Below are 19,857 nucleotides of genomic sequence, written 5' to 3'. Positions count from 1 at the left end.
TTACGCTTAGCGCGCAAAGAATTAGCTATATTAGCTATAAATGCTATCTAAGGGGAAATTCCTCGCGCATATAGCTTAAGTATAGTCTTAACAATTACCTACTCCTTTTTATTACCTAGCCTTTGTAATTTAGCTGTAGAATTAGCTTGTAAAGGTTGTCTAGCGCTGTAGTTATTTATTGTCTTTTATAGGACTCTACACATAGCTATAGCACATTTCTTTAAGAGTTTTATGTCTTATTTAAAAGCTTAGAGCGTAAGCTGTATCTAACATTCTTTTAGCGCGTTTAAGTAGTGTTGTGGGGAATGCATTAGTGTAGGAAGAGTGGTTTAGTGGGGTCTTGGCAAAAGTAAGCGACTTAGGTGTGTGAGCAACTCGCCTATGAAGTACGTTATAATAAGTTTTTTATATAATAATAAGGTTTTAGTTACGTATATAATTGTATATATTTTAAAAAATATCTAATATTTTAAAGTATTATTATATAGTAAATAGCTTTTATATTAATATAATTCCTACATAAATACTTTTACATACATATAATAAAAGTATTAAAAAGTAAATATCTATATTTTATATTATTAATACCTATTTTATTTAAATATAAAGCTTTTTAAGTAAAAAATTTATATATTATATATTATACAATTAAAGCTATTATATAAAAAATTTTCACTATATTTTAGCTTAATATATATATAATTCCTTATATTTAAAATTTCATGCTTATAGCTGTAGTAGTTATGAAAATGAGGGGAGTAGTTGTGTGTGGTGGGGTGTGCGTCAGGTGGGGCCGAGCGTCAGCTGATAAAATACGGTATAATAGGCTAGATATTTACTAATTATACTTATACTTAAAGCTTACTTTAAGCTTTAAATAGCACTTAATAAATATACTAAGCTAGTTTATACTAATATAGCTTAGATTATGCTTAGCATGTAAAGAATTAACTATATTAGCTATAGCTGCTAGCTAAGTGTAACAGCACAGGCAAGACAATGGGTCCGAATGCGGTAGGAATCCACTCAGAGGCATATGGGAGTGCGTGGGAACTCAATAACCTAGGAATTCTATTGACACCTATAGGCCTTGTACAAAGGATATTAGAAAACTACTAAGCTAGCTAAGGGGAGAGGTGCGACTAAATACTTAGGGGAATAGGAGTACAGCAGGGGGCAGGGCAGAGTCGGGGCCAGGGCGAGTCAGGGTCGGGGTCGATACGGGGACCCTTCGGATAGGTTCCGGGCGACCCGAGATGGAACGATTCATGAGAATTGTTACACTAAGAATAAATCTTTATATATTTAGCCTAAGTATATGCTTAATAATTACTTACTTTTTATTATTATTTAGCTTTAATAAGTTAGCTAACGTACTTTACAGGCAAGTTGCTTACACACCTAAGTTGCTTACTTTTGCTAAGACCCTACTAAACTACTTTTCCTACACTAATGCATTTCTAATAACACTACTTAGACATGCTAAAAGAATATTAAATATAGCTTATGCTTTAAGCTTTTAAATAAAACATAAAGCTTTTAAAGAAACATGCTATAGCTATATATAAAGTTTTTAAAAAACAATAAATAACTATAGCGCTAGATAACCTTTATAAGCTAATTCTATAGCTAACTTATAAAGGCTAGGTAATAAAAAAAAGTAGGTAATTATTAAGACTATAGTTAAGTTATATGTATAAAGTTTTTTTTTAAATAGCATTTATAGCTAATATAGCTAATTCTTTATACGCTAAGTATAATTTAGGCTATATTAGCATAAACTAGCTTAGTATATTTAAGAAGTGTTATCTAGACTTTAAAGTAATATTTAAGTGTAGTATAACTATAAAAGAGCTTTCTATAAGAGTTCTAAAGTAATTTAAAGTAAGTTTAGCCTTATAAAGAATATTAAAGCTAAGTATAGCATTTAAAATAATAACATATTAACTTTAGTAAAATAAGCTTTATTATAGGCTAACGTACTTTACAGGCAAGTTGCTTACACACCTAAGTTGCTTACTTTTGCTAAGACCCTACTAAACTACTTTTTTTACACTAATGCATTGTGAGAGCACTGTGAAGCAGGAAGCGTGAAGCGCAGAAGGGGGTACAGGATAGTATTGATAGACGAATCCTTGAGGAGACTCAGGGGTTCGTAAGAGGATATATATATATGTGCTGGGGCACGTGACGGGACGTCATGTGCCCAAGGCTGGGCCGAGGGCTCTCCGGGGAGAGTCCGAGGCATGTCCAAGTTGACCGTGACATGCATTCTCTATAACACTACTTAGATGCGCTAAAAGAACATTAGATACAGCTTACACTTTAAGCTTTTAAATAAGATATAAAACTCTTAAAAAAATGTACTGCAGCTATATGCAAAGTTTTATAAAAAATAATAAATAACTATAGCACTAGATAACCTTTACAAGCTAATTCTATAGCTAAATTATAAAAGCTAGGTAATAAAAAGAAGCAGGTAATTATTAAGACTATACTTAAGCTATATGCGTAAGAAATTTCCTCTTAAATAGCATTTATAGCTAATATAGCTAATTCTTTGCGCGCTAAGCATAATCTAGGCTATGTTTATATAAACTAGCCTAGTATGTTTATAAAGTGTTATTTAAAGCTTAAAGTAACATTTAAGTGTAAGTATAACTATAAAAGAGCTTTTTATAAGAGTTTTAGGGTAATTTAGAGCAGGTTTAGCCTTATAGAAAATATTAAAGCTAAGTTTAGCATTTAGAATAATAACACATATAACTTTAGCAAAATAAAGTTTATAATTAGCTAAATATTTTTTAACTATACTTATACTTAAAACTTTACTTTAAGCTTTAAATAACACTTTATAAATATACTAGGCTAGTTTATATAAATATAGCCTAGATTACGCTTAGCGCGTAAAAAATTAGCTATATTAGCTATAAATACTATTTAAGGGGAAATTCCTTGCGTATATAGCTTAAGTATAGTCTTAATAATTACCTACTCTTTTTTATTACGTAGCCTTTATAATTTAGCTGTAGAATTAGCTTATAAAGGTTATCTAGTGCTATAGTTATTTATTATTTTTTATAAGACCTTATATATAGCTATAGCATATTTCTTTAAAAGTTTTATATTTTATTTAAAAGCTTAGAGTGTAAGCTGTATCTAACATTCTTTTAGCACATCTAAGTAGTGTTATAGGGAATGCATTAGTGTAGAAAGAGTAGTTTAGTAGGGTCTTAGTAAAAGTAAGCAACTTAGGTGTGTAAGCAACTTGCCTGTGAAGTACGTTAAATATTTATAAACTATAATTATACTTAAAACTTTACTTTAAGCTTTAAATAACACTTTGTAAATATACTAAGCTAGTTTATGCTAATATAGCCTAAATTATACTTAGTGTGTAAAGAATTAGCTATATTAGCTATAAATGCTATCTAAGAGGAAAATTCTTATATATATAGCTTAAGTATAGTTTTAATAATTACCTACTTTTTATTATTACTTAGCTTTTATAAGTTAGCTATAAAATTAGCTTATAAAAGTTATTTAGTGCTATAGTTATTTATTATTTTTTAAAAAACTCTATACATAGCTGCAGCATATTTTTTAAGAGTTTTATATTTTATTTAAAAGCTTAAAGCATAAGCTATATCTAACATTCTTTTAGTATATTTAAGTAGTGTTGTTAGGAATACATTAGTGTAGGAAAAGTAGTTTAGTAAAGTCTTAGTAAAAGTAAGTAACTTAGGTGTGTAAGCAACTTGCCTGTAAAGTACGTTATAAAATAAGCTTATATAAGTTATTTAGTATACTAGTTATTTACTATTTTTTAAAATACTTTATATATAGCTATAGCATGTTACTTAAAAAGTTTTATATTTTATTTAAAAGTGTAAAGTATAGGCTATATTTAATATTCTTTTAACCTATCTAAGTAGTGTTATTAAGAATGCAGTAGTGTAAGAAAAGTAGTTTAGTGTAGTTTTAGTAAAAGTAAGCAACTTAGGTGTGTAAGTAACTTGCCTGTGGGGTACGTTATTAAGTTATTGTTATATCGCGCATCGCGCCATCGAGAGTTGACTGTACAGCTCTTCTCTGTTGCAGCCTACTTCCGCGGAGAGCAATGAAAAGGGCCTCGGGAAGGAGCTCGAGCAGTATGCAAAAAAAACTAACATCTTCATGTCGCATGCCTATTACACCTATCTTGCAACTCTGTTGTGCACTTGACAGTTCTTTGCTCTAATTCTTGCATGGCTCGTGCCTCTGGAATTCAGATCATCCCTGGCATTCTCCAAAGGGTATTGCTCTATGGGATGGGCAGCTCCAGCCCAGTAATTCACCACATTACCAGCTTGCGTGTGCAATTATCCACATTGGGGTGCTGTGTTGGCATTCTGCTTTCGTCCTAGCAGGTTGGATCATCTTGGCGTCTCCACACATCTCTCCTTTCACGCTGTTCTGTGCAGTCACATATGGGTTTTAACCCACGTGCATTCTCCCGTCAGGATCGTTTGCTAGTTTATATTAAAGTCTGTACATTGACACTAACTCAACTTCTAATCTTTTATTGAATGCAACATCAATCGACATAATGGTGGCACACGTACCCCATCACGCGTAACAGTTTCCAGTATATCGACATTTGTGCAGTAACGGCAGGTTGTGTTGATGTAAGCTACCATCCAAGAGTACTTAGAGAGTGCAGTGATTGCTCTTGAATAGTAGGCCAGGCGATCTATTCTATGCTCGTAACAGCGATACTAATAAGAGAAGGCTCTGTTGTAGTCAGGGATCGGGGAGCAAGAGTGCTGGAGTGATTATCCCTCTGAGATCTTAAAGTTTTTTAACTAACGATTATGCCATCGCCCTCTCCATCCGAGAATGAGGACGGTAGCATTAGCGGGGACATTGGTGTTAAGACCAGCTTGAACTATGGTGGCTTAAGTTCGGCTTGATCTTCCCCGGTATCGAATCCCGCTCAGGCTAAGAGTGCCGAGAAGTCCATCTCTGTAGGGGTACTGATAGGCGCGTCTATATCCTAGGACTTGTCGAGCATCATGGCGACGACTCATCGATATCGGCCAGCAAGTCCTTCAGTCAAGCTAGCCCTACAGACAGCCTTGAACCAGAAACAACAGGTACGACCTCTGGTGAATGTCTCACGTCTAATTTTAACTGTTGTACATAAATATTTAACAACAAGTTGTCTCCATCATCGAAAGACAGGAAATAACCACCAGTTGAAAGCAGCGAGACGGTCACCCAAAAATCCAGCTCTGGGCCGATTTTCCAGAGCATCCTCCACGACATAAGCTAGCCGGGCCCTTAGGGTACAGATAATCCAAACAGGCGTATCTTCAGGGTTTTCTACGAAGCTAACTGAGATAGTCAAGAATCCTGTTCCAGGCTGAATCTTCCTGAGGAAATCAGCATGCCACCCGCATCACAAGCCTGCTAGACACCTGAACCGGGAATAACATCCAAGGGGGAAGTTCCCGTTCCAAACAGTGAGACAGTCGCCCAAACATCTTCCAAACGAATTCCAAATAAAGAAAGAAGCGTATCATTGGTTAAATGAGGTAGCTAGACAGGTCAGGCGGGTATTATGTCATAAGAAGAATTTCCTACCCAGCCTAATTTGATAGGAGTCGCCCAGGTTGCATCTCCGAGATGACATTGATGGAGGAGATCACTTTGGTAGCCCCTTTCCCAGAAAGTCAATTTGAACTGAGGTTCACGCTAGACAGCTCTCCCACTTTAAGCGTTCAGTGTGTCCAACCGTTAGTTACGGAGCCTTTTGGAGGCTGTATAGTACAGTTACGGAAGAGGAGGCTGTTACTAACTAACTGTACGGAGGAGATGACGTCAGTGTACGGTTAGGATACAGTAACTGAAGTATATTGAAGTATTATGAAGTAATTGCGCTGAAGCTAAAGACTATACCCAATTAGGAAGTTGTGATACCCCTTGTGAGATCTACTGTTGTTGATCTCACTGTTTTAATGTACTCTGTAAGCTCAGTCAGCTCACTAGTAACAGCGTTGTTACGTAACTAATTCTTCTGCAGTTGAAGAGCCTCTATTGTCGACCGCGTCGTTGATTGGGATAGGAATTGGGACATTATAATGGGCAAAAGAATAACGTAGATGGCATAGTTGCTGAATTTGTTAGAAGATTGCTAACAAAACAGGCAATAACGGCATTCTCCGCATTAATCTCCGAACACGAGCCCCCTGGCCCTCAGCAACCTGCCTTCAACCGCCCAAAACCACCAAAAATCCTATATAACTACCGTAAACGGTTAGTACAGCAGCCTCATGTATAGTACAGTATACTGAGTAGATGCCCTGTACGTACGTACGTGACCAAAATCAGTGTACTGTAGTACTGTACTATTAGGTGTACTAACGGTTGGACACACTGTAAGCGTTAGTGAAACAGCCACAACGGGCGAGAAAAGAGACCTTGTACCCACAAATCAACTTCTTTTAGCCCAAGTGACACCGGCGAGAACAAGCCAACCAACGCTTCCAACGAGGTAGTACTGTACGATTGAGCGATTTTGATGCTTGTTCGGGTGAACTTTGTTGTACGTTCGTACAACAGGGAGGATGAGAGGCAGGCGTACGTATAGTAACTGTTGCAGCGCATTTGATCTGTTTAAGTAGTACAATTTAATTAAGTACGCCGTACTCTAGTTAAAACAGCTTAGATTATAGCCTCTAGGGAATCAGGATTAGGGCATATACCAATCCTCCCTAGTAACATAAGCAGAAAGGCTTACTGCTTGCTACCTTTACAGGGCCTCAAGAGCCTTGCTTATAGCACTAACAAAAGAGCTAGAGGGAGAGTATCTTGTCCTGCCGTAGTTAGGCTTTATCTACAGACGGTGTACTATCGCAGGGTAAGGCAGGAGGCGCGGTGTAGAGCTCTTAACTTCTACCGCCTATAAGACTAAACGAACAGAGGTATCTAATTGACTATATAAGCCCTGTAAGCCAGTAATGTGCATATATAGATAACTTTGTAATAGGAAATAGTTAGTGATAGGCATGTTTAAGAGAACAGACAGCAGAGAGAAAGAGATCTAAACGTCATTACAAAATTTTTAGCTAATTAGAGCCCTCTTACTCTCTAGAATTTCTATATAAACGTCCTAAAAGGGTAGTACAATTTGTACTGCCTACTGCACCTAGGGCATTATAAAACGTGGGGTGCGGCTCACAAACTGGGTAAGATCGTAATGAACACGTGACCTGGACGGCTCACTTTGTACGGGTCGTAGTACGCCCCATTAGAAGCCCTGCTTGGGCCAACGCCGATGAAACTTTTAGAGGTGACACGAAGACAGCCATCTAGCGGGTCGAGTCTGTCTGTATCGAGTGGAAACACCCCCAGAAATAAGTGAAACTAGATGTACTGTGTCAACTAACGAATCATTTCGACCGGAGTCTGTTTTAGAGTCTGGAACCATGTCGTCTGGCTAGGGGTTTCCACAAACATCGCCCATTCTGGAAGTGATGCCCACATCGAAGGGAGTACTCTTAGTCTTTCTCTAGCCTGTCACTCTAAACCACCAGCACATTGCCAAAGCCCAATTTGTAGGTCTCACCGAATGGCAAATGTGGTGGTGAGGCCGGGCAAACTTATCAAGTCTCTGCATGGGACGATTGCTGCTCGTAGTACGGGGTATTGCGGGGCGACGGAGCGCTATTACTGGCGAGCATGTCAACCCTCTTTTGTACCTGAAATATGCTTTCTAAAAACAATTCGCAGGTTTCCCCGAACAACCAATGTAGCGTCGATTTAGGGTATACTTGCGAAGGGTCCCAGTGCGGGAATTATTGCGGCACAAGCGGGTCAACGAAGGCTTTCAGTGTGAGTGGATGTTCAACTAATTTGGTACCTAGAGTTCCCCGCCGTCTAGAATTGAATCTCTAGCTCCGGGACAACATCTACCGAGTTGAGAGTTACGAACTGGCAGCTGACGTCTTTGTCAGAACTACCTTCGATCGAACTAAGCGGAATCCTAGAAAGGAGTGAGGTTCTGTCATAATTTAGATTGCCGCCAAAACCCCGGCAGAGTCACGCATTAAACCAAGCATTATCCCCACCGCATCCACATGCCCTACGTCTAGCAACCCTGGCTCTAGCCGCTCTACCTTTAAAAACCCGGGCGGTGAGACCAGCCTGCCTCATAGCAGCTAGCCGTATCATTACAAAGACCAGCGTGGCCAACAGTACGTAGTACGTTACGTTTGAGCTTTTTTCTGCCAGTAACTTCTCAATTTGGTAGTACTTTTGTACGTGAGCAGTGAATTGATTAGCAAGTACGTAACGTAACAGTAACTTCTCAAAATCCTTATACTTTTGTACTTTTCGCGAGAAGTTTCGTCGGTCCGGGTCAAAATTGTTCCGGGAGAAGCTTTTTAGCCTAGATGAAGTCCCCTCCTCCTCCTTATCGCCCTGTCTCTAGCTTGTTGGGACGACTCTGATAAGCAGGAGGATTAGGATGAGGCTGTACGCCTGCTGCGATAGAGGAATTAAGACATCTAGCTCATTGTAACAATTAATAAGATAGGCAATAGGTTGGCAAATAGGCAGGTATAAGATAAGGAGCTTTTCTAGGGCAAAAGTTAACTATTTTTATAATTGTTACTCTAAAACGCGACCTCAAACAAAGCTCCCAACGCGATGGCCAATGGGGTCTGAAAACAGGAGGGAAATCTCCCAAAATATGACCTCTCTGACCCGTACTACGGGACGTACTTGGCAATTCACTGTACAAAAGTTACGTCTCACATTTTAACTACTTTTGTACTCCTCACGTGATTACTACGTTCACGTAGTTACGTTACGTACTACGGACTGTTGGCCACGCTGACAAAGACCTGCGACACTGAAATAGCTGCAGCGAGTAGCACCCCCAAATATCGAGCAGCAAAACTGGAGATGGTGCTATTCGTGAGCCATCCGAGGGTCATCTAAACTCCGAGGTCAGTAGCGTCTTTAATACCACCCACCGCTTGATCAAAGGAACACCATAACCAACTAAGCGTTAGAGTCTTAGAGCTGTCATACTAGAGCATCCTCTTTCAATGGCTCTACCAAAATCCTCAAAAGCTCGACTGCAATGGCCGCTCCTAGTACTCAACACAAATATCAAGTGGGGAGACTGGAGTGGTGGGTGTATGCAGCTTATCCAAGCAGAGCTCCAGATAAGGAGCTGTAGCAAGTAGTACCAGCCGCGAAACAGCTACCTCATCCACAACCCAACTTCACAGCGGGTCAACTTTGCCAACTTAAAGAGCTCATCTCAACCCGTGGTCTTGGAAACAGTGCACCTTCTACTGGCATAGCTAGCTCATTCTTGTATTCGGCCATAAGTGCCCTGGGGATTTTCACAGATTCGACTACAAATACAACTAGCACGACCAGCTCTTTAGCGCACACGACTACAAGTAGACCTAGCACAACCAGCCCCTGAACGCATTTGAGCACAGGTACGACCACCAGCATAATAAGCTCACGGATACAGCCATAGCTAGTTCGACAACAAATTTAGCTACGAGCCCTACCACCTCTTCAACACATACAGTCATAGCTAGCTCATGAACGGGGAATGCCGACGAAATACATTTGTTTGCTATGGCAGGCAGAGGGAAGTTGGCTAGGAAATGCAGGTCTGGGGAAAGGGAAGACACGGCGTTTGGTATAGACTTGATGAAGGAAACAAGTGGCATTTTGTTTCCGGTGAACGGGTCTGTTTAGTTCTTGTCACCCCGTTTCGTAACGATGGAGGGGGGTTTATCATTCAACTACTATTGTTTGGTACCACATCACCTAAGTAGATTTAAAGTTTGATGCACACCTTTCTCTTCAGAATCGTATAAAATATCCTTCTTGCCTGTCATTCCAAGTATGTGATCACTTGAGCAACGGGAAGTGGTTGGCACGTGACTTGGCGATGCCAAGAGATCTTCGAGCCAAGCTAGCTTCGCTGACGCGATTGTCAGATGTCAAGTTCCCCGCCTAGCTCCCCACTCACTCCCACATACACTCCAGCCCACGCGTACCTGAAGCCACAGCCTCGAAGATATGTCGTCGTCGTCTTCTAGCTGTCGGAAACGTAAAACTGCGCCCACGTCTCCATCTACCCGCACCCGGCCCTCGAAGCGATCATCCACCAACCGGCCTGGGCCGAGTGCGGCGAACGATGACCACCTCGGTCGGCTACCCGATGAACTTCTTCTCCAAGTACTACACCAGCTAGATGAGCAGCCTGCGGGAGGGGCGGAAAGGAACAGGATTTATCGACGCCTTTCCTTGATCAATCGAAGATTTGGCAGTGTCGCTCAGGAAGTGCTGTATGAGACGTTCAAGTCCGAGTCTGGCCGCCCTGGCCCGTTCCTGCGTACGCTTGTTGCCAGGCCTGATCTCGCAACAAAGGTTAAATATGTTCTGTGGGATTACAACATGGGCGACCATACACGCGTGGCCGGATACGTCCCGTCGTCGAGCGACCGCCGAAACATGCGCGCCAGCCTCACGCGTCTTGGAATACCGTGGCGAGAACACTTGCTCTCCCTGTACGCCACTGGACGGTCTGTTTGCCTCCTCAAGCTCGTGCTACTCCACACACCCAATGTTCGTTGTCTTGATGTCGTCGATCAGACCTCGCCACACACCTTCTTCGATGTGGGCACCTACCAGTCTTGCTGGATTCAACTCTTCTATCCCGCAACCCCAGGAAAATTGACCTCTCAAGGCTTTCCGTCTCAGTATCAGCATTTACATACCCTCAATTTGCGCATGGGTGGCATGAAGATGAAGTACATACATGCAATTCTCCGTCACCCGTCATTGCGCAAGCTAGTACTCAGCGGCGCCTATGCACCGACTTACGTCATTGACGAGCATCAAGAGAACGAGTTTGGAAGACCCTTTGAACAAGAGGTGTGTCCCACTTCCACATCACCTGTCGTAGACCTCGAAATACAAGCCAGCTTCATGAGTAGCAAATGCCTTGCTCAACTCATACGAGCCTTTCGAGCCTTGGAACGTCTCGTTTTCTGTTACGACACTCGGTACTACTACCGAAACATTGCCGATGTCAATTACCCTGTAATAGGAAGAGCCCTGCGTCGCCACAAAAAGACTCTGCAACATCTCGACCTAGATGATGTATCGGATAGGACAGTGGTTAAATTAACGGAATACCCACGTGGGAATTTAGGCTCATTCCACGACTTTGAGAAGCTTCAGATCCTCGGCGCCCCGTTCGAGTCATTCCCACGGCAAGGCCAGGACGAACATACTCTTGTCTACTTTTCTAGACTTCTTCCAAAGACTCTGCAGCAGCTGCGTCTGACTGTCTTCGAGGATGAGGAATATTTCCATACCTGCTCCAATTCTTTGGAAGAGTTTCACAAATCTTACATAGACGCAGTGCCGGACCTCTCTCGAATTGACATTCGAGTGCACAGAATCGTGCAGATGAAAGTGATACAGCTCTGGACACCAAAACTGAATTTCGTTCAAGACAGTATCGGGTTCACCATCATGCACGAGGGAGTGGAATACCATGATGTGGTCTTCTCGGATGATGAAGATGATAACAGCGAGGAGGATGAGGGTGATGATATTGACTCGGAGACACTGTCAATGATAGAGGAGGCTGTTGCGGGGGCTGCAGCGGCCGTCATGGCCACCATGCTTGCCGTCACTCAGTCCCTCCATCACCTTCTGTAGGCTTAGGAGGCTTTAATTTTGCCCAACCTGTACAACCTAGTTCCATATCCTCCTTATGGTGAACGAACACATTCAGACCACACCTTCTAATCTCACATCGATCTTCTCCATTCTGTTTACATTATTTTCCTAGCATATCGCCGTATTTTATCATTCCTGAACTGATGGCGCGAGCGCCATTGTCATTTTACAACTTTCGCCTCTGACTAAGCACGGCCGATCTAACACAATCCCTTTGTCGCGATTTATTAGCCTTCCCCCTTTAGGTTCTGAGGGCACATCCTCCGAGAATGCTGGAGACACATGGTCCGAATAGGCAAGAGGATATAGTGTTGCACCAAGCTGACTAAATTCAACAAGCCTAACAAACATTGGATCCCTGCTCTGTATCAGTTGATCGTTTTTGCTGACCTTAAACAAATGTATAAAATGAAAAGCGTCCCCCAAATTTACAGCTATAACAGACACGCATCGTCCTCTGTATCTACCCTACTATACTCATGATGGCCCAACAATTTACCACTCTCCCTTCGAAACGCATCTTGATCGCCGACGCCCCTCGAACCTGCTCGCGATTGTTCCCGAAGATTTTCGCGGTGCATCCGTAGTTAAGTCATTTCGTCAATCCAATGATGCAGGGCTTCCAACGGGGCGTACCGGCCGCACCAGTTACGTGTTCAGTACGAACGAACCCAGTTTGTGAGCCGCACCGTACGTTTAATGATGCCCCAGGTACGGTACATTGTACGGATTGTATTACCCTTTTAGGAGGTTTTTTTATAGCCTTTCTAGGGGAGTATGAGGGCTCTGGGGAGTAGAGTTAAAGGTGGATTACCTTTCCCTGCTGTCATTAGTTTTTAGCTATAGACAACGTACTACTGCAGGATGAGGCAAGAGACGCAGTGTAGATGGCTCTTGACTTCTGCAGACTAGGTAAGAGACTGCGCAAAACAGACAACAGAGGTACGTGATTAATTAGATAAGGCTTGTAAGTATCTGAGCTGTTTTAACTACAGTACGGCGTACTTCAATCAAATTGTACTACTCGTACAGATCACGTGAGCCGTAACAATTACGATACGTACACCTACCTCTCATCTTCTCTGCCGTACGAACGTATACAAAATCTCCCCCGTACAGGTATCAAAATTGCCCAATCGTACAGTACTACGCTCGTTGAAAGTGCTGCAATGATGTATGCCATGTACAGGCCAGGGCGCGTCGGGCTTGAGCTGAAGATGTGCAAAGGTGTGCAAAAAGCGCAGGACATGTTAGTGGAGAACGCTGAGTTAGAAGGTGAGACCTATGAGATCGGGGTTGAGAAGTTGGGGGCAGAGATTACAAGGGTGGAAGAAAAGGTGAGTTGCACTGAACTCTAATATTCCCCATGCTATTAGTAGGGAGCTCAATACCTCAAAATGAACAACAGTATAGGACAAAATTCCCTGGACTAAAGACCACACATTCTAACACATCCGCCGGGATCTCGCCATCTCCGTCTTCAAATCCTCATCCATTAATTCCTCTCCAGATTCATGGATCAGAAATCCAACGACATTTTCCAACTCCCTTACCCCAGTCATCCTAATTCACCATCCCGCACTTACGATCCCATCCTGCTACCTGACCGGAAAACCAGTCTTCGCACTCTCATCCCGAGAGTATTTCAAGTTTATGTTCGACGTTGGAATTCTCTAGGGTGTGGTTTGATGCAAATATAGAAAGTGGAGGGGTCATTACGGTTGTGGTTGATGCGTAGGAGGTTGCCTACAATACCGAGAAGACTATTGAGAAGGTTTATGAGAAGCTGGGATCCAGTGCCGAAGCAAATGTGACTTAAGGATGGGATTATGAGGGAATTTTTTGTGGAGATTATAGAGTCGAGGGGAGCGAGAGAGGAAGTGAAGGTAAGTGCTTGAGCTTGGGGTCTTCCGGGGAAAGCGAATGTAAGCAAATAAGAGGCTAGTCTATTAAGAAGGAGATTGATTTGGACATTGAGATGTGGGAGTAGAGGGAGGAATTTGGGGAAGAGGGGGCGGTAGGGTTGAGAAAGAAAGTGGAAGAAGAAATAGGGGTTTATGAGTACTTGAAGGGGACAAACTCACAGTCTAGGGTCCTTCGAACAAGCTATCTTCTTGTTATCTTCAAATCAGTCCTCACCACTCATCGGCATTCCTCATCAATACTCTCCTCTACGCCCATGGTAGTCTCTAAAGTATCCCGCCTAAGCCAACTATACGGCGAATTAGATATAGATAAATTTAGAATCTGACATCGGGGTGAAGGTAATCGCAAGGGCCTGTAAGTTGCCGCTAGCGTGCCTCGTACTAGACTGTACACACATTCCTACTTCTACCCACTATTTCAGCACCCGCTTATTCCAATCCTAATTGATTCTGCTATTTGTTTTCTTCTAAGGCTTCATCAAGAACTGAACCCTCTTGGAATTTTACCTAGAGCAATCCGGTGTAACAGCAGGAGTGTAAAACTAGCCGGATGGCGGAATCCTTATCATGTCGATCATGGCATCATACCCCTCATTCTGCGGACAAAGTAGTTTACACATGAAGCAAATACTGGAAAAACTATACACCTTCGGGACTTCTCATCTTGCTCCGAAAGAAATAATCATATAAAACGAAATCCTGAATAGTACCGCTACTCGTCCGCAGCATCTCAGCCCCCCGTCTAGTCTAGCCCCGCGTCAGCAAACCACACCCTTATCCCGCTCATTAACAATATCCTCATTCCCCAGCACCTCCAACCCCGACCAAAACAAAAACTGACGCTCATCAACCGAGCCCGCCCTCCCTACCACCGCGCGCCCTCGTCCTCCGTCGCAGTAATCCCATGGGGGACACACCAACGCAAAGTCGCCGGAAACAATGCTCAGAGTTCCACATCCCGCTACATCCCCTTCAGCGACCACACCGGCACACACATCGACGCGCTAAAACACTTCGATCCGCGTCTCGGGGGATCAGCATCGACAGGTTCCCCTCGAGAGTTCTACTCCAGCACCCCCTGTCTAAATGTCAGTCATGCGGGATTACACAATGCAACGACGGTGCAGGATATGGAGGGTTCATTGGTAAAAAGCGGCCAAGAGATTATTCCAGGCGATATTGAACTCTTCTTCGGCTCCAGTTTCTGCATGGACAGGGATGACCCCCGATGGCAGCATGACTTCCTGGGCCTGCTGCCCATAGCCGTACATTAACTCACGGATTGCGAGATCGTGTCATGGAAGCTGTGAGGCCCGCGCCGGATGCGGGTTGAATTTCCAGGTGCATAATGCGTATGCAGAACGTGGGGTTATGCACATGGAGGGTTTGGATAATTTGGAGGCACTATACGCAAGGGGAGGCTATCGTTTATTGAGAAATCTTTTTGAGAAGACTGGGGGTGCATCAGGGGCCCTATGAGGGTAGTTGCGGTCTCGCACGGGAGAGAAAAGGAAGAGAAGGTCGGACTAAGCGGAGGGAGAATAGAGCCACTTTCTGCAGACTTGTCATCTTGTCAAGCAGGAAATGAAGAGTTCGGTTTTCCGATCATTGCAGTAATACGTTATTTGCAGAGAAGCCAATTAATTCAAGGCGACTGACCCCGTGGACTGTTTTGTTAGATTCTTTTCACAGACCTCCTCTCCTGAACCCAGAATCAACAATGTTATCTATATATTCCCCAAGATCACCGACCCTTTCAACAATAAGATTTGAACTAGCTGTCCCTAAGTTCTGATAGTTTGTTATTCTCTTCTTGCACTAGTCCAAATGGGACCAATTTGAGTCTGGCAATTAGCTAGAGCTTCTTAGAATTCGAAAAAAGAGCCTAAACCCCTTCCAGGAAGGAAATAGCAGCGGTTTCTCTCCTAACTTTGGAAAGAAACCGCTGCTATCCTGGTTTCATTCTCTCGGATATTATGGTATATATTGATGTGTTCCGGAACTTAAGAAACGAGATGAAGCGAAGGCCTGGCAGCGAGTCCATAGCAGCTAATATGGGAAGAACCAAGAGAGGAGTATCCAGTAGAGTAGATAAATGGTAGAGCCGCATATCACCAGACCAAAATGTATGAATCGCATACCCACACAAGAATCCCCAAATGCAATAACTCCCAGCTTTTCCACCTCACCTCGTCGGCTTCCCCACCCTTCCTTTCACCACCGCCGTTCTAGCTTCTGCTCCAGCATTCGGTCCATATTTTCTAGGCTTCTCCTTCTTCTTCACTTGAAATACCCTTGGCCCTCGCTTAACACCCTTATCCGACCTTTCTCTCCTAACCCGCTGCTTCTCTTGGAATCCATGTTCCTTAAGGTGGAAAATAACATCTTGTGCCACCTCGAAAAACTCCTGCACACCCCTGATAGCTCCGTAGTTCTTCTTTCCAGCCTCCTTACCAATCCGCCAATTGTCTAAAACAGCAAAGAAGACCTCATCAGTATCTACATCGCCGGGACTGTCCCGGAGCGCGAAAGCCTCGAGGACGATGACGGCGGCGGTGTGGAAGTTGAGGAGTGCGAGCTTGGGGACTTGGTCGGGTTGCGCTTTTTGAGAAGGGAGGAAGATCTCTTGAATGAGCCGGAATTCTTCAAGACCGAATTCGGGGGAGAGGAAGATCTGCTCGCGAATTATGCCAGGAAGAGAGACTTTTGCCATGGGGTAACCGCCCTCATTTACTTCGTAGAGGGCTTCGTACTGTTGGGGACGCGTGTTAGCAAGTTGGATTTAGAGAGGCGGAGAAAAACGTACATCAGGAAGTTTCCAATCAAACTTCATCGGGCTGGCATGAATGAGCTCAACATCCGAATCAGCCTCATCCTGGATGTTAGTCTTGGATTGATCACCGGGGCCAAGAGCCGAGTCCGCGCCATCTGACCCTTTCCCTTGCGGTGGGCTATTGCGAGAATATATCTCTTCGTTATCTTGATGGAAATGCTTCATGAGTGGGACGTTATTATCATCAGAACTACTCGAGTCAACAACCTCAGAACCTGAATCGCCAACCTGCTCTTGCACAGATATTCCAGCATTATTGAAAGATATCAGGCCCTGAGGATTGTCAGCCAGACTCGAACCACATGCAAGCAAAGCTACTTGACTTACGTTGCCGCCAAGGTCTTCTGGATCGTCGGACGGACCGCGGAGTATGTGTTGCATGTTTCGAGGATCGGCTGGCTGCTGAGAGGGTTCTCCGAATCCGGGGTTCGTATGACCAGCAAAGCTAGGGGAAGAAGACTCTTCAACCTCTGTGTTCGATTCTCCCATAAAGGGCATAAAAGCAGTCTCTCCAAACTTGGCGTTCGAGTTTACGACCATGCTTGGATAAGAGGGTTCCCTGAGTCCAGTATTCAGGCTTCCACTCAAGGGGGGAAGGTTGGCTCCGCCCTCACGATGCGTACCCGTCATATCTGGCTCATTGGGTCCCTTCTCACTCAGAACCTCGGGGTTGATAAAGCCGCTGGAACTGCGGTAGTCTCCGTACCCGTCGAACATAGCTCGGAAGCGCTGCATTGGGGAGAAAGGTGCCATCTTCAATATTAATCATCAACCGAGTTGATGAGGTGGGTAGGGACAGACGAGAAGCGATTAGAAGGGGGATAGCGGGGATATATGACGCTTGCTTGAACAACTAGTTCATGGCTAAGCGATATGTAGCGAAAGTAAAGTAGCAGTCCACTCTCACCTTTGCCTGCTTAGAAGTAAGATTCATGTTTCACTCTCACTTAGCTGTGACAATCAGTGAGTAGTATACCAGTGTTACGAAGCATGGGCTTATTGGGGGGGTAAGAGGACTTGCAGGTGATCTTTGCGTAGGGAAAATGTATGTTCCGAGAATAGCGGGAAGCGGTGAGGGATGAGAGTCATTAGAAAAGGGACGACAGTGAGAGTAGAGAGATAAGGCGGTGAAGAAGGGTGAATTTGCTGCGAGGGAAGTGGTTTGACATCCGAGAACACGTGCGGGAACATACAGTCCAGATGTCGATGGCGGAGGACGATAGAGACTTATGGTGTTTCAAGTGTCGTGGACTATCATTATGGAGCGAAATAAGCGAGATGGTATGTATTCTATAGAAAATTTCTAATCTTCATAATGAGTGCGAGGGAATATTGGAACTGCACTTGCGCCTTTTCCCTTTATGCATGATAGACCTTTCAGAGAAGATACACTGTGCAATCGGCGCCTTTCTGTAACGCTTTTTTTTCATTCTCTTCTACTGTCCCCAGCTAGTGGTTCAGGCGCTGAAATTGAAAGCAACCCATCTATGGACTCCTTCAGTCGGAATGCAATGCCTTTCCACAACTGGCTACTATTACAGCATTACTTACCGCAAATATGGCCTTGAAAATACATCTGATCATGTCAAATGTAGTGTGCTTCCCTCGTTAGTGCTGCGTCCTACCCAACTTGAGTCCAAGGGTCGACAGCAAGAAGTTAATAAAGGCGGAACTTACACAAACCCGTTCATTCCTACACAGGCTCTTCCACACAATCCGCTCAACATGGGTACCATCTCCGTCGCCGATCTGATCGGATCCGAAAGGCCATCCTTCAACCCCTCACCATACTAGAAAATAAATCATCCAACTTACAGGCTCACCTTCAGCCTCACCGGACTTCCCTGAAACCGGGGACGTCAGCACTCGCACATCTCGATAACCACAACCCACTTTTCGAATTCCGAAGGATGCAACACCCTGCTCCGCAGAGTCCCAATCTTCGAAACGAACGAGTAGCTTTCCTTTCACTCTATTTAGCCCTACCTTTCTGCACGGATGTCGAACGGTCGTGCCACGGTCGCAGGCAAGTGAACTGAAAGTGGAAAACATGCGAGAAACCGGACTTGAAGAAAGGTCCTAGAGCTTAGAAGAAAGGTGCACGTCTCCACTTACAGACCCCGGATCTGATATGCTCGTGTCGCTTTGCAAATCCAAGCAAGGTTGCATCATAGACGAGGCAAGATAGGATTTGGAATTGAGAAGATATGTGAGAAACATGCGGTCGCCTGGAATTATTTATGTACTTAAGCTGTCTGTGAGCATGTAAGCTTCGCTTGACTTGCACAGTTTGGAATCGCGCATAATGAGACGCTCTAAAGTTCTTTAGGCCGCTAGCTGCTGCCCCCAAGTTTAGTAACAAACACGGGCCGGATATGATCCTTCACGATTAGCGAGAGTGGAAACGTGGCTACCCGAGATAGTGTTGTCAGCTTGATTTCATATAGTATTTTACATTTCAAAAATATGGTTAGTGTGCTGTGCCAACCACAGGTCCATCCTTTTAAGACCTATGATCAAAGACGAAGATAATATTTTCCCGCCCCATTCGCCAGGATGTAGACTGCTAAGCATACTAGGTAAAGCTGCACGTCCACTCATTAGGTGTTGGAATGGGTGTCGTGTTCGGGATGTTGCTGCTCTCTCGAAACTCGACGACCTTCCGCTGGCCTCCAACGTCCTGGACTACAGCGAACGCCGCATCTGTGAAATACAGATCCTTCTTCAGCAGGGCATGAGTCCCCCCCTCCCAGCCAATTGAGTACACCAATCCACCCTTGTCGCCATTTGCATTGGGGACCGCGAGCGTGTTGATGAAGCCATGCATGAAGGGCGCAAAGTTCTTGCCAAGTGTGATGTTGAAATTGTGGTAGAGCTGAAGCCAGCCATCGTAGTTATACCGAGTATCGTTGAAGGTTGCCTTGAGATCTGGTGAGAAGGTATAAGCAAACACCTTGTCCCAAGCACCGTTCGCTGGATACGGAAAGAATCCTAACACATGTTAGTCACGTGTGGCTGGTTAGTGCGGCACGGATGTTTCAAACCATTTGCCTGGCACTCGAACCAGCTTGACAGCTGCATGCTTGCGTTCACACTGGGAGAGTTGGCAAGAGCGCATGGATTGCCTCCGGATCTATTGCGTGGGAGTAGCCCGAGCATGTCGGCCGATGGCATGGCAAAGGCTGCAATTGCTGACGCGAAGCCGAACAAGGCAACTATCCGCGCCATGTCAGTATCGGATATTATTAGGGATAGGATTGCCTTTTCTGTGCCGCAAGACCTTGGCTGCAGGATTGCGGCTTTGGCTGCGGGTGAGGCGGTCTTACCAGT

At 44.0% G+C, this 19,857-nt stretch overlaps 7 protein-coding genes across 7 annotated transcripts; 3 read left to right on the top strand and 4 right to left on the bottom strand.

Moving 5' to 3' along the window:
* Nucleotides 1–4,120: 4,120 nt before the first annotated feature.
* BDR25DRAFT_358208 (uncharacterized protein) lies at nucleotides 4,121–4,952 on the top strand (the record flags this gene model as incomplete). Its single annotated transcript, XM_033695908.1, has 6 exons — nucleotides 4,121–4,151; nucleotides 4,228–4,375; nucleotides 4,407–4,497; nucleotides 4,622–4,656; nucleotides 4,720–4,810; nucleotides 4,878–4,952. 6 exons carry the CDS (start codon nucleotides 4,121–4,123, stop codon nucleotides 4,950–4,952), a joined length of 471 nt encoding a protein of 156 aa, XP_033544800.1.
* A 23-nt stretch (nucleotides 4,953–4,975) lies between these two features.
* On the bottom strand, nucleotides 4,976–7,527 carry BDR25DRAFT_358207 (uncharacterized protein; the record flags this gene model as incomplete). The annotated part of the gene is made up of 16 exons (XM_033695907.1): nucleotides 4,976–5,015; nucleotides 5,066–5,088; nucleotides 5,114–5,144; nucleotides 5,198–5,310; nucleotides 5,345–5,394; nucleotides 5,460–5,580; nucleotides 5,626–5,736; nucleotides 5,872–5,934; nucleotides 5,993–6,026; nucleotides 6,087–6,155; nucleotides 6,181–6,245; nucleotides 6,297–6,344; nucleotides 6,407–6,461; nucleotides 6,500–6,634; nucleotides 7,223–7,370; nucleotides 7,431–7,527. 16 exons carry the CDS (start codon nucleotides 7,525–7,527, stop codon nucleotides 4,976–4,978), a joined length of 1,203 nt encoding a protein of 400 aa, XP_033544799.1.
* Nucleotides 7,528–9,140: 1,613 nt separating this feature from the next.
* On the bottom strand, nucleotides 9,141–9,740 carry BDR25DRAFT_316563 (uncharacterized protein; the record flags this gene model as incomplete). The annotated part of the gene is made up of 3 exons (XM_033691609.1): nucleotides 9,141–9,223; nucleotides 9,342–9,480; nucleotides 9,594–9,740. The coding sequence occupies 3 exons, from the start codon at nucleotides 9,738–9,740 to the stop codon at nucleotides 9,141–9,143; spliced, it is 369 nt and encodes a 122-aa protein (XP_033544798.1).
* A 52-nt stretch (nucleotides 9,741–9,792) lies between these two features.
* BDR25DRAFT_358204 (uncharacterized protein) lies at nucleotides 9,793–15,352 on the top strand (the record flags this gene model as incomplete). The annotated part of the gene is made up of 23 exons (XM_033695906.1): nucleotides 9,793–9,828; nucleotides 9,881–10,020; nucleotides 10,080–11,718; nucleotides 11,789–11,862; nucleotides 11,923–12,054; nucleotides 12,109–12,140; nucleotides 12,204–12,360; nucleotides 12,387–12,485; nucleotides 12,552–12,594; nucleotides 12,657–12,715; nucleotides 12,812–13,106; nucleotides 13,178–13,245; nucleotides 13,293–13,409; nucleotides 13,447–13,480; nucleotides 13,508–13,579; nucleotides 13,620–13,655; nucleotides 13,760–13,954; nucleotides 14,034–14,072; nucleotides 14,117–14,263; nucleotides 14,306–14,400; nucleotides 14,446–14,959; nucleotides 15,006–15,153; nucleotides 15,180–15,352. The coding sequence occupies 23 exons, from the start codon at nucleotides 9,793–9,795 to the stop codon at nucleotides 15,350–15,352; spliced, it is 4,344 nt and encodes a 1,447-aa protein (XP_033544797.1).
* A 527-nt stretch (nucleotides 15,353–15,879) lies between these two features.
* Nucleotides 15,880–17,280, bottom strand: BDR25DRAFT_316560 (uncharacterized protein; the record flags this gene model as incomplete). Its single annotated transcript, XM_033691608.1, has 3 exons — nucleotides 15,880–16,446; nucleotides 16,501–16,800; nucleotides 16,855–17,280. 3 exons carry the CDS (start codon nucleotides 17,278–17,280, stop codon nucleotides 15,880–15,882), a joined length of 1,293 nt encoding a protein of 430 aa, XP_033544796.1.
* A 325-nt stretch (nucleotides 17,281–17,605) lies between these two features.
* On the top strand, nucleotides 17,606–18,833 carry BDR25DRAFT_358202 (uncharacterized protein; the record flags this gene model as incomplete). Its single annotated transcript, XM_033695905.1, has 9 exons — nucleotides 17,606–17,632; nucleotides 17,686–17,721; nucleotides 17,751–17,808; nucleotides 17,848–17,939; nucleotides 17,977–18,267; nucleotides 18,294–18,527; nucleotides 18,554–18,603; nucleotides 18,690–18,750; nucleotides 18,798–18,833. 9 exons carry the CDS (start codon nucleotides 17,606–17,608, stop codon nucleotides 18,831–18,833), a joined length of 885 nt encoding a protein of 294 aa, XP_033544795.1.
* Nucleotides 18,834–19,102: 269 nt separating this feature from the next.
* On the bottom strand, nucleotides 19,103–19,608 carry BDR25DRAFT_327151 (uncharacterized protein; the record flags this gene model as incomplete). The annotated part of the gene is made up of 2 exons (XM_033692317.1): nucleotides 19,103–19,518; nucleotides 19,572–19,608. The coding sequence occupies 2 exons, from the start codon at nucleotides 19,606–19,608 to the stop codon at nucleotides 19,103–19,105; spliced, it is 453 nt and encodes a 150-aa protein (XP_033544794.1).
* Nucleotides 19,609–19,857: the final 249 nt, after the last annotated feature.

This window comes from Lindgomyces ingoldianus (genome assembly GCF_010093535.1).
Source record: "Lindgomyces ingoldianus strain ATCC 200398 unplaced genomic scaffold BDR25scaffold_27, whole genome shotgun sequence".
NCBI lineage: Eukaryota > Fungi > Ascomycota > Dothideomycetes > Pleosporales > Lindgomycetaceae > Lindgomyces > Lindgomyces ingoldianus.
The sequence above is the reverse complement of the archived record's forward strand: the minus strand, read 5'-3'. Positions and strand labels throughout refer to the sequence as shown.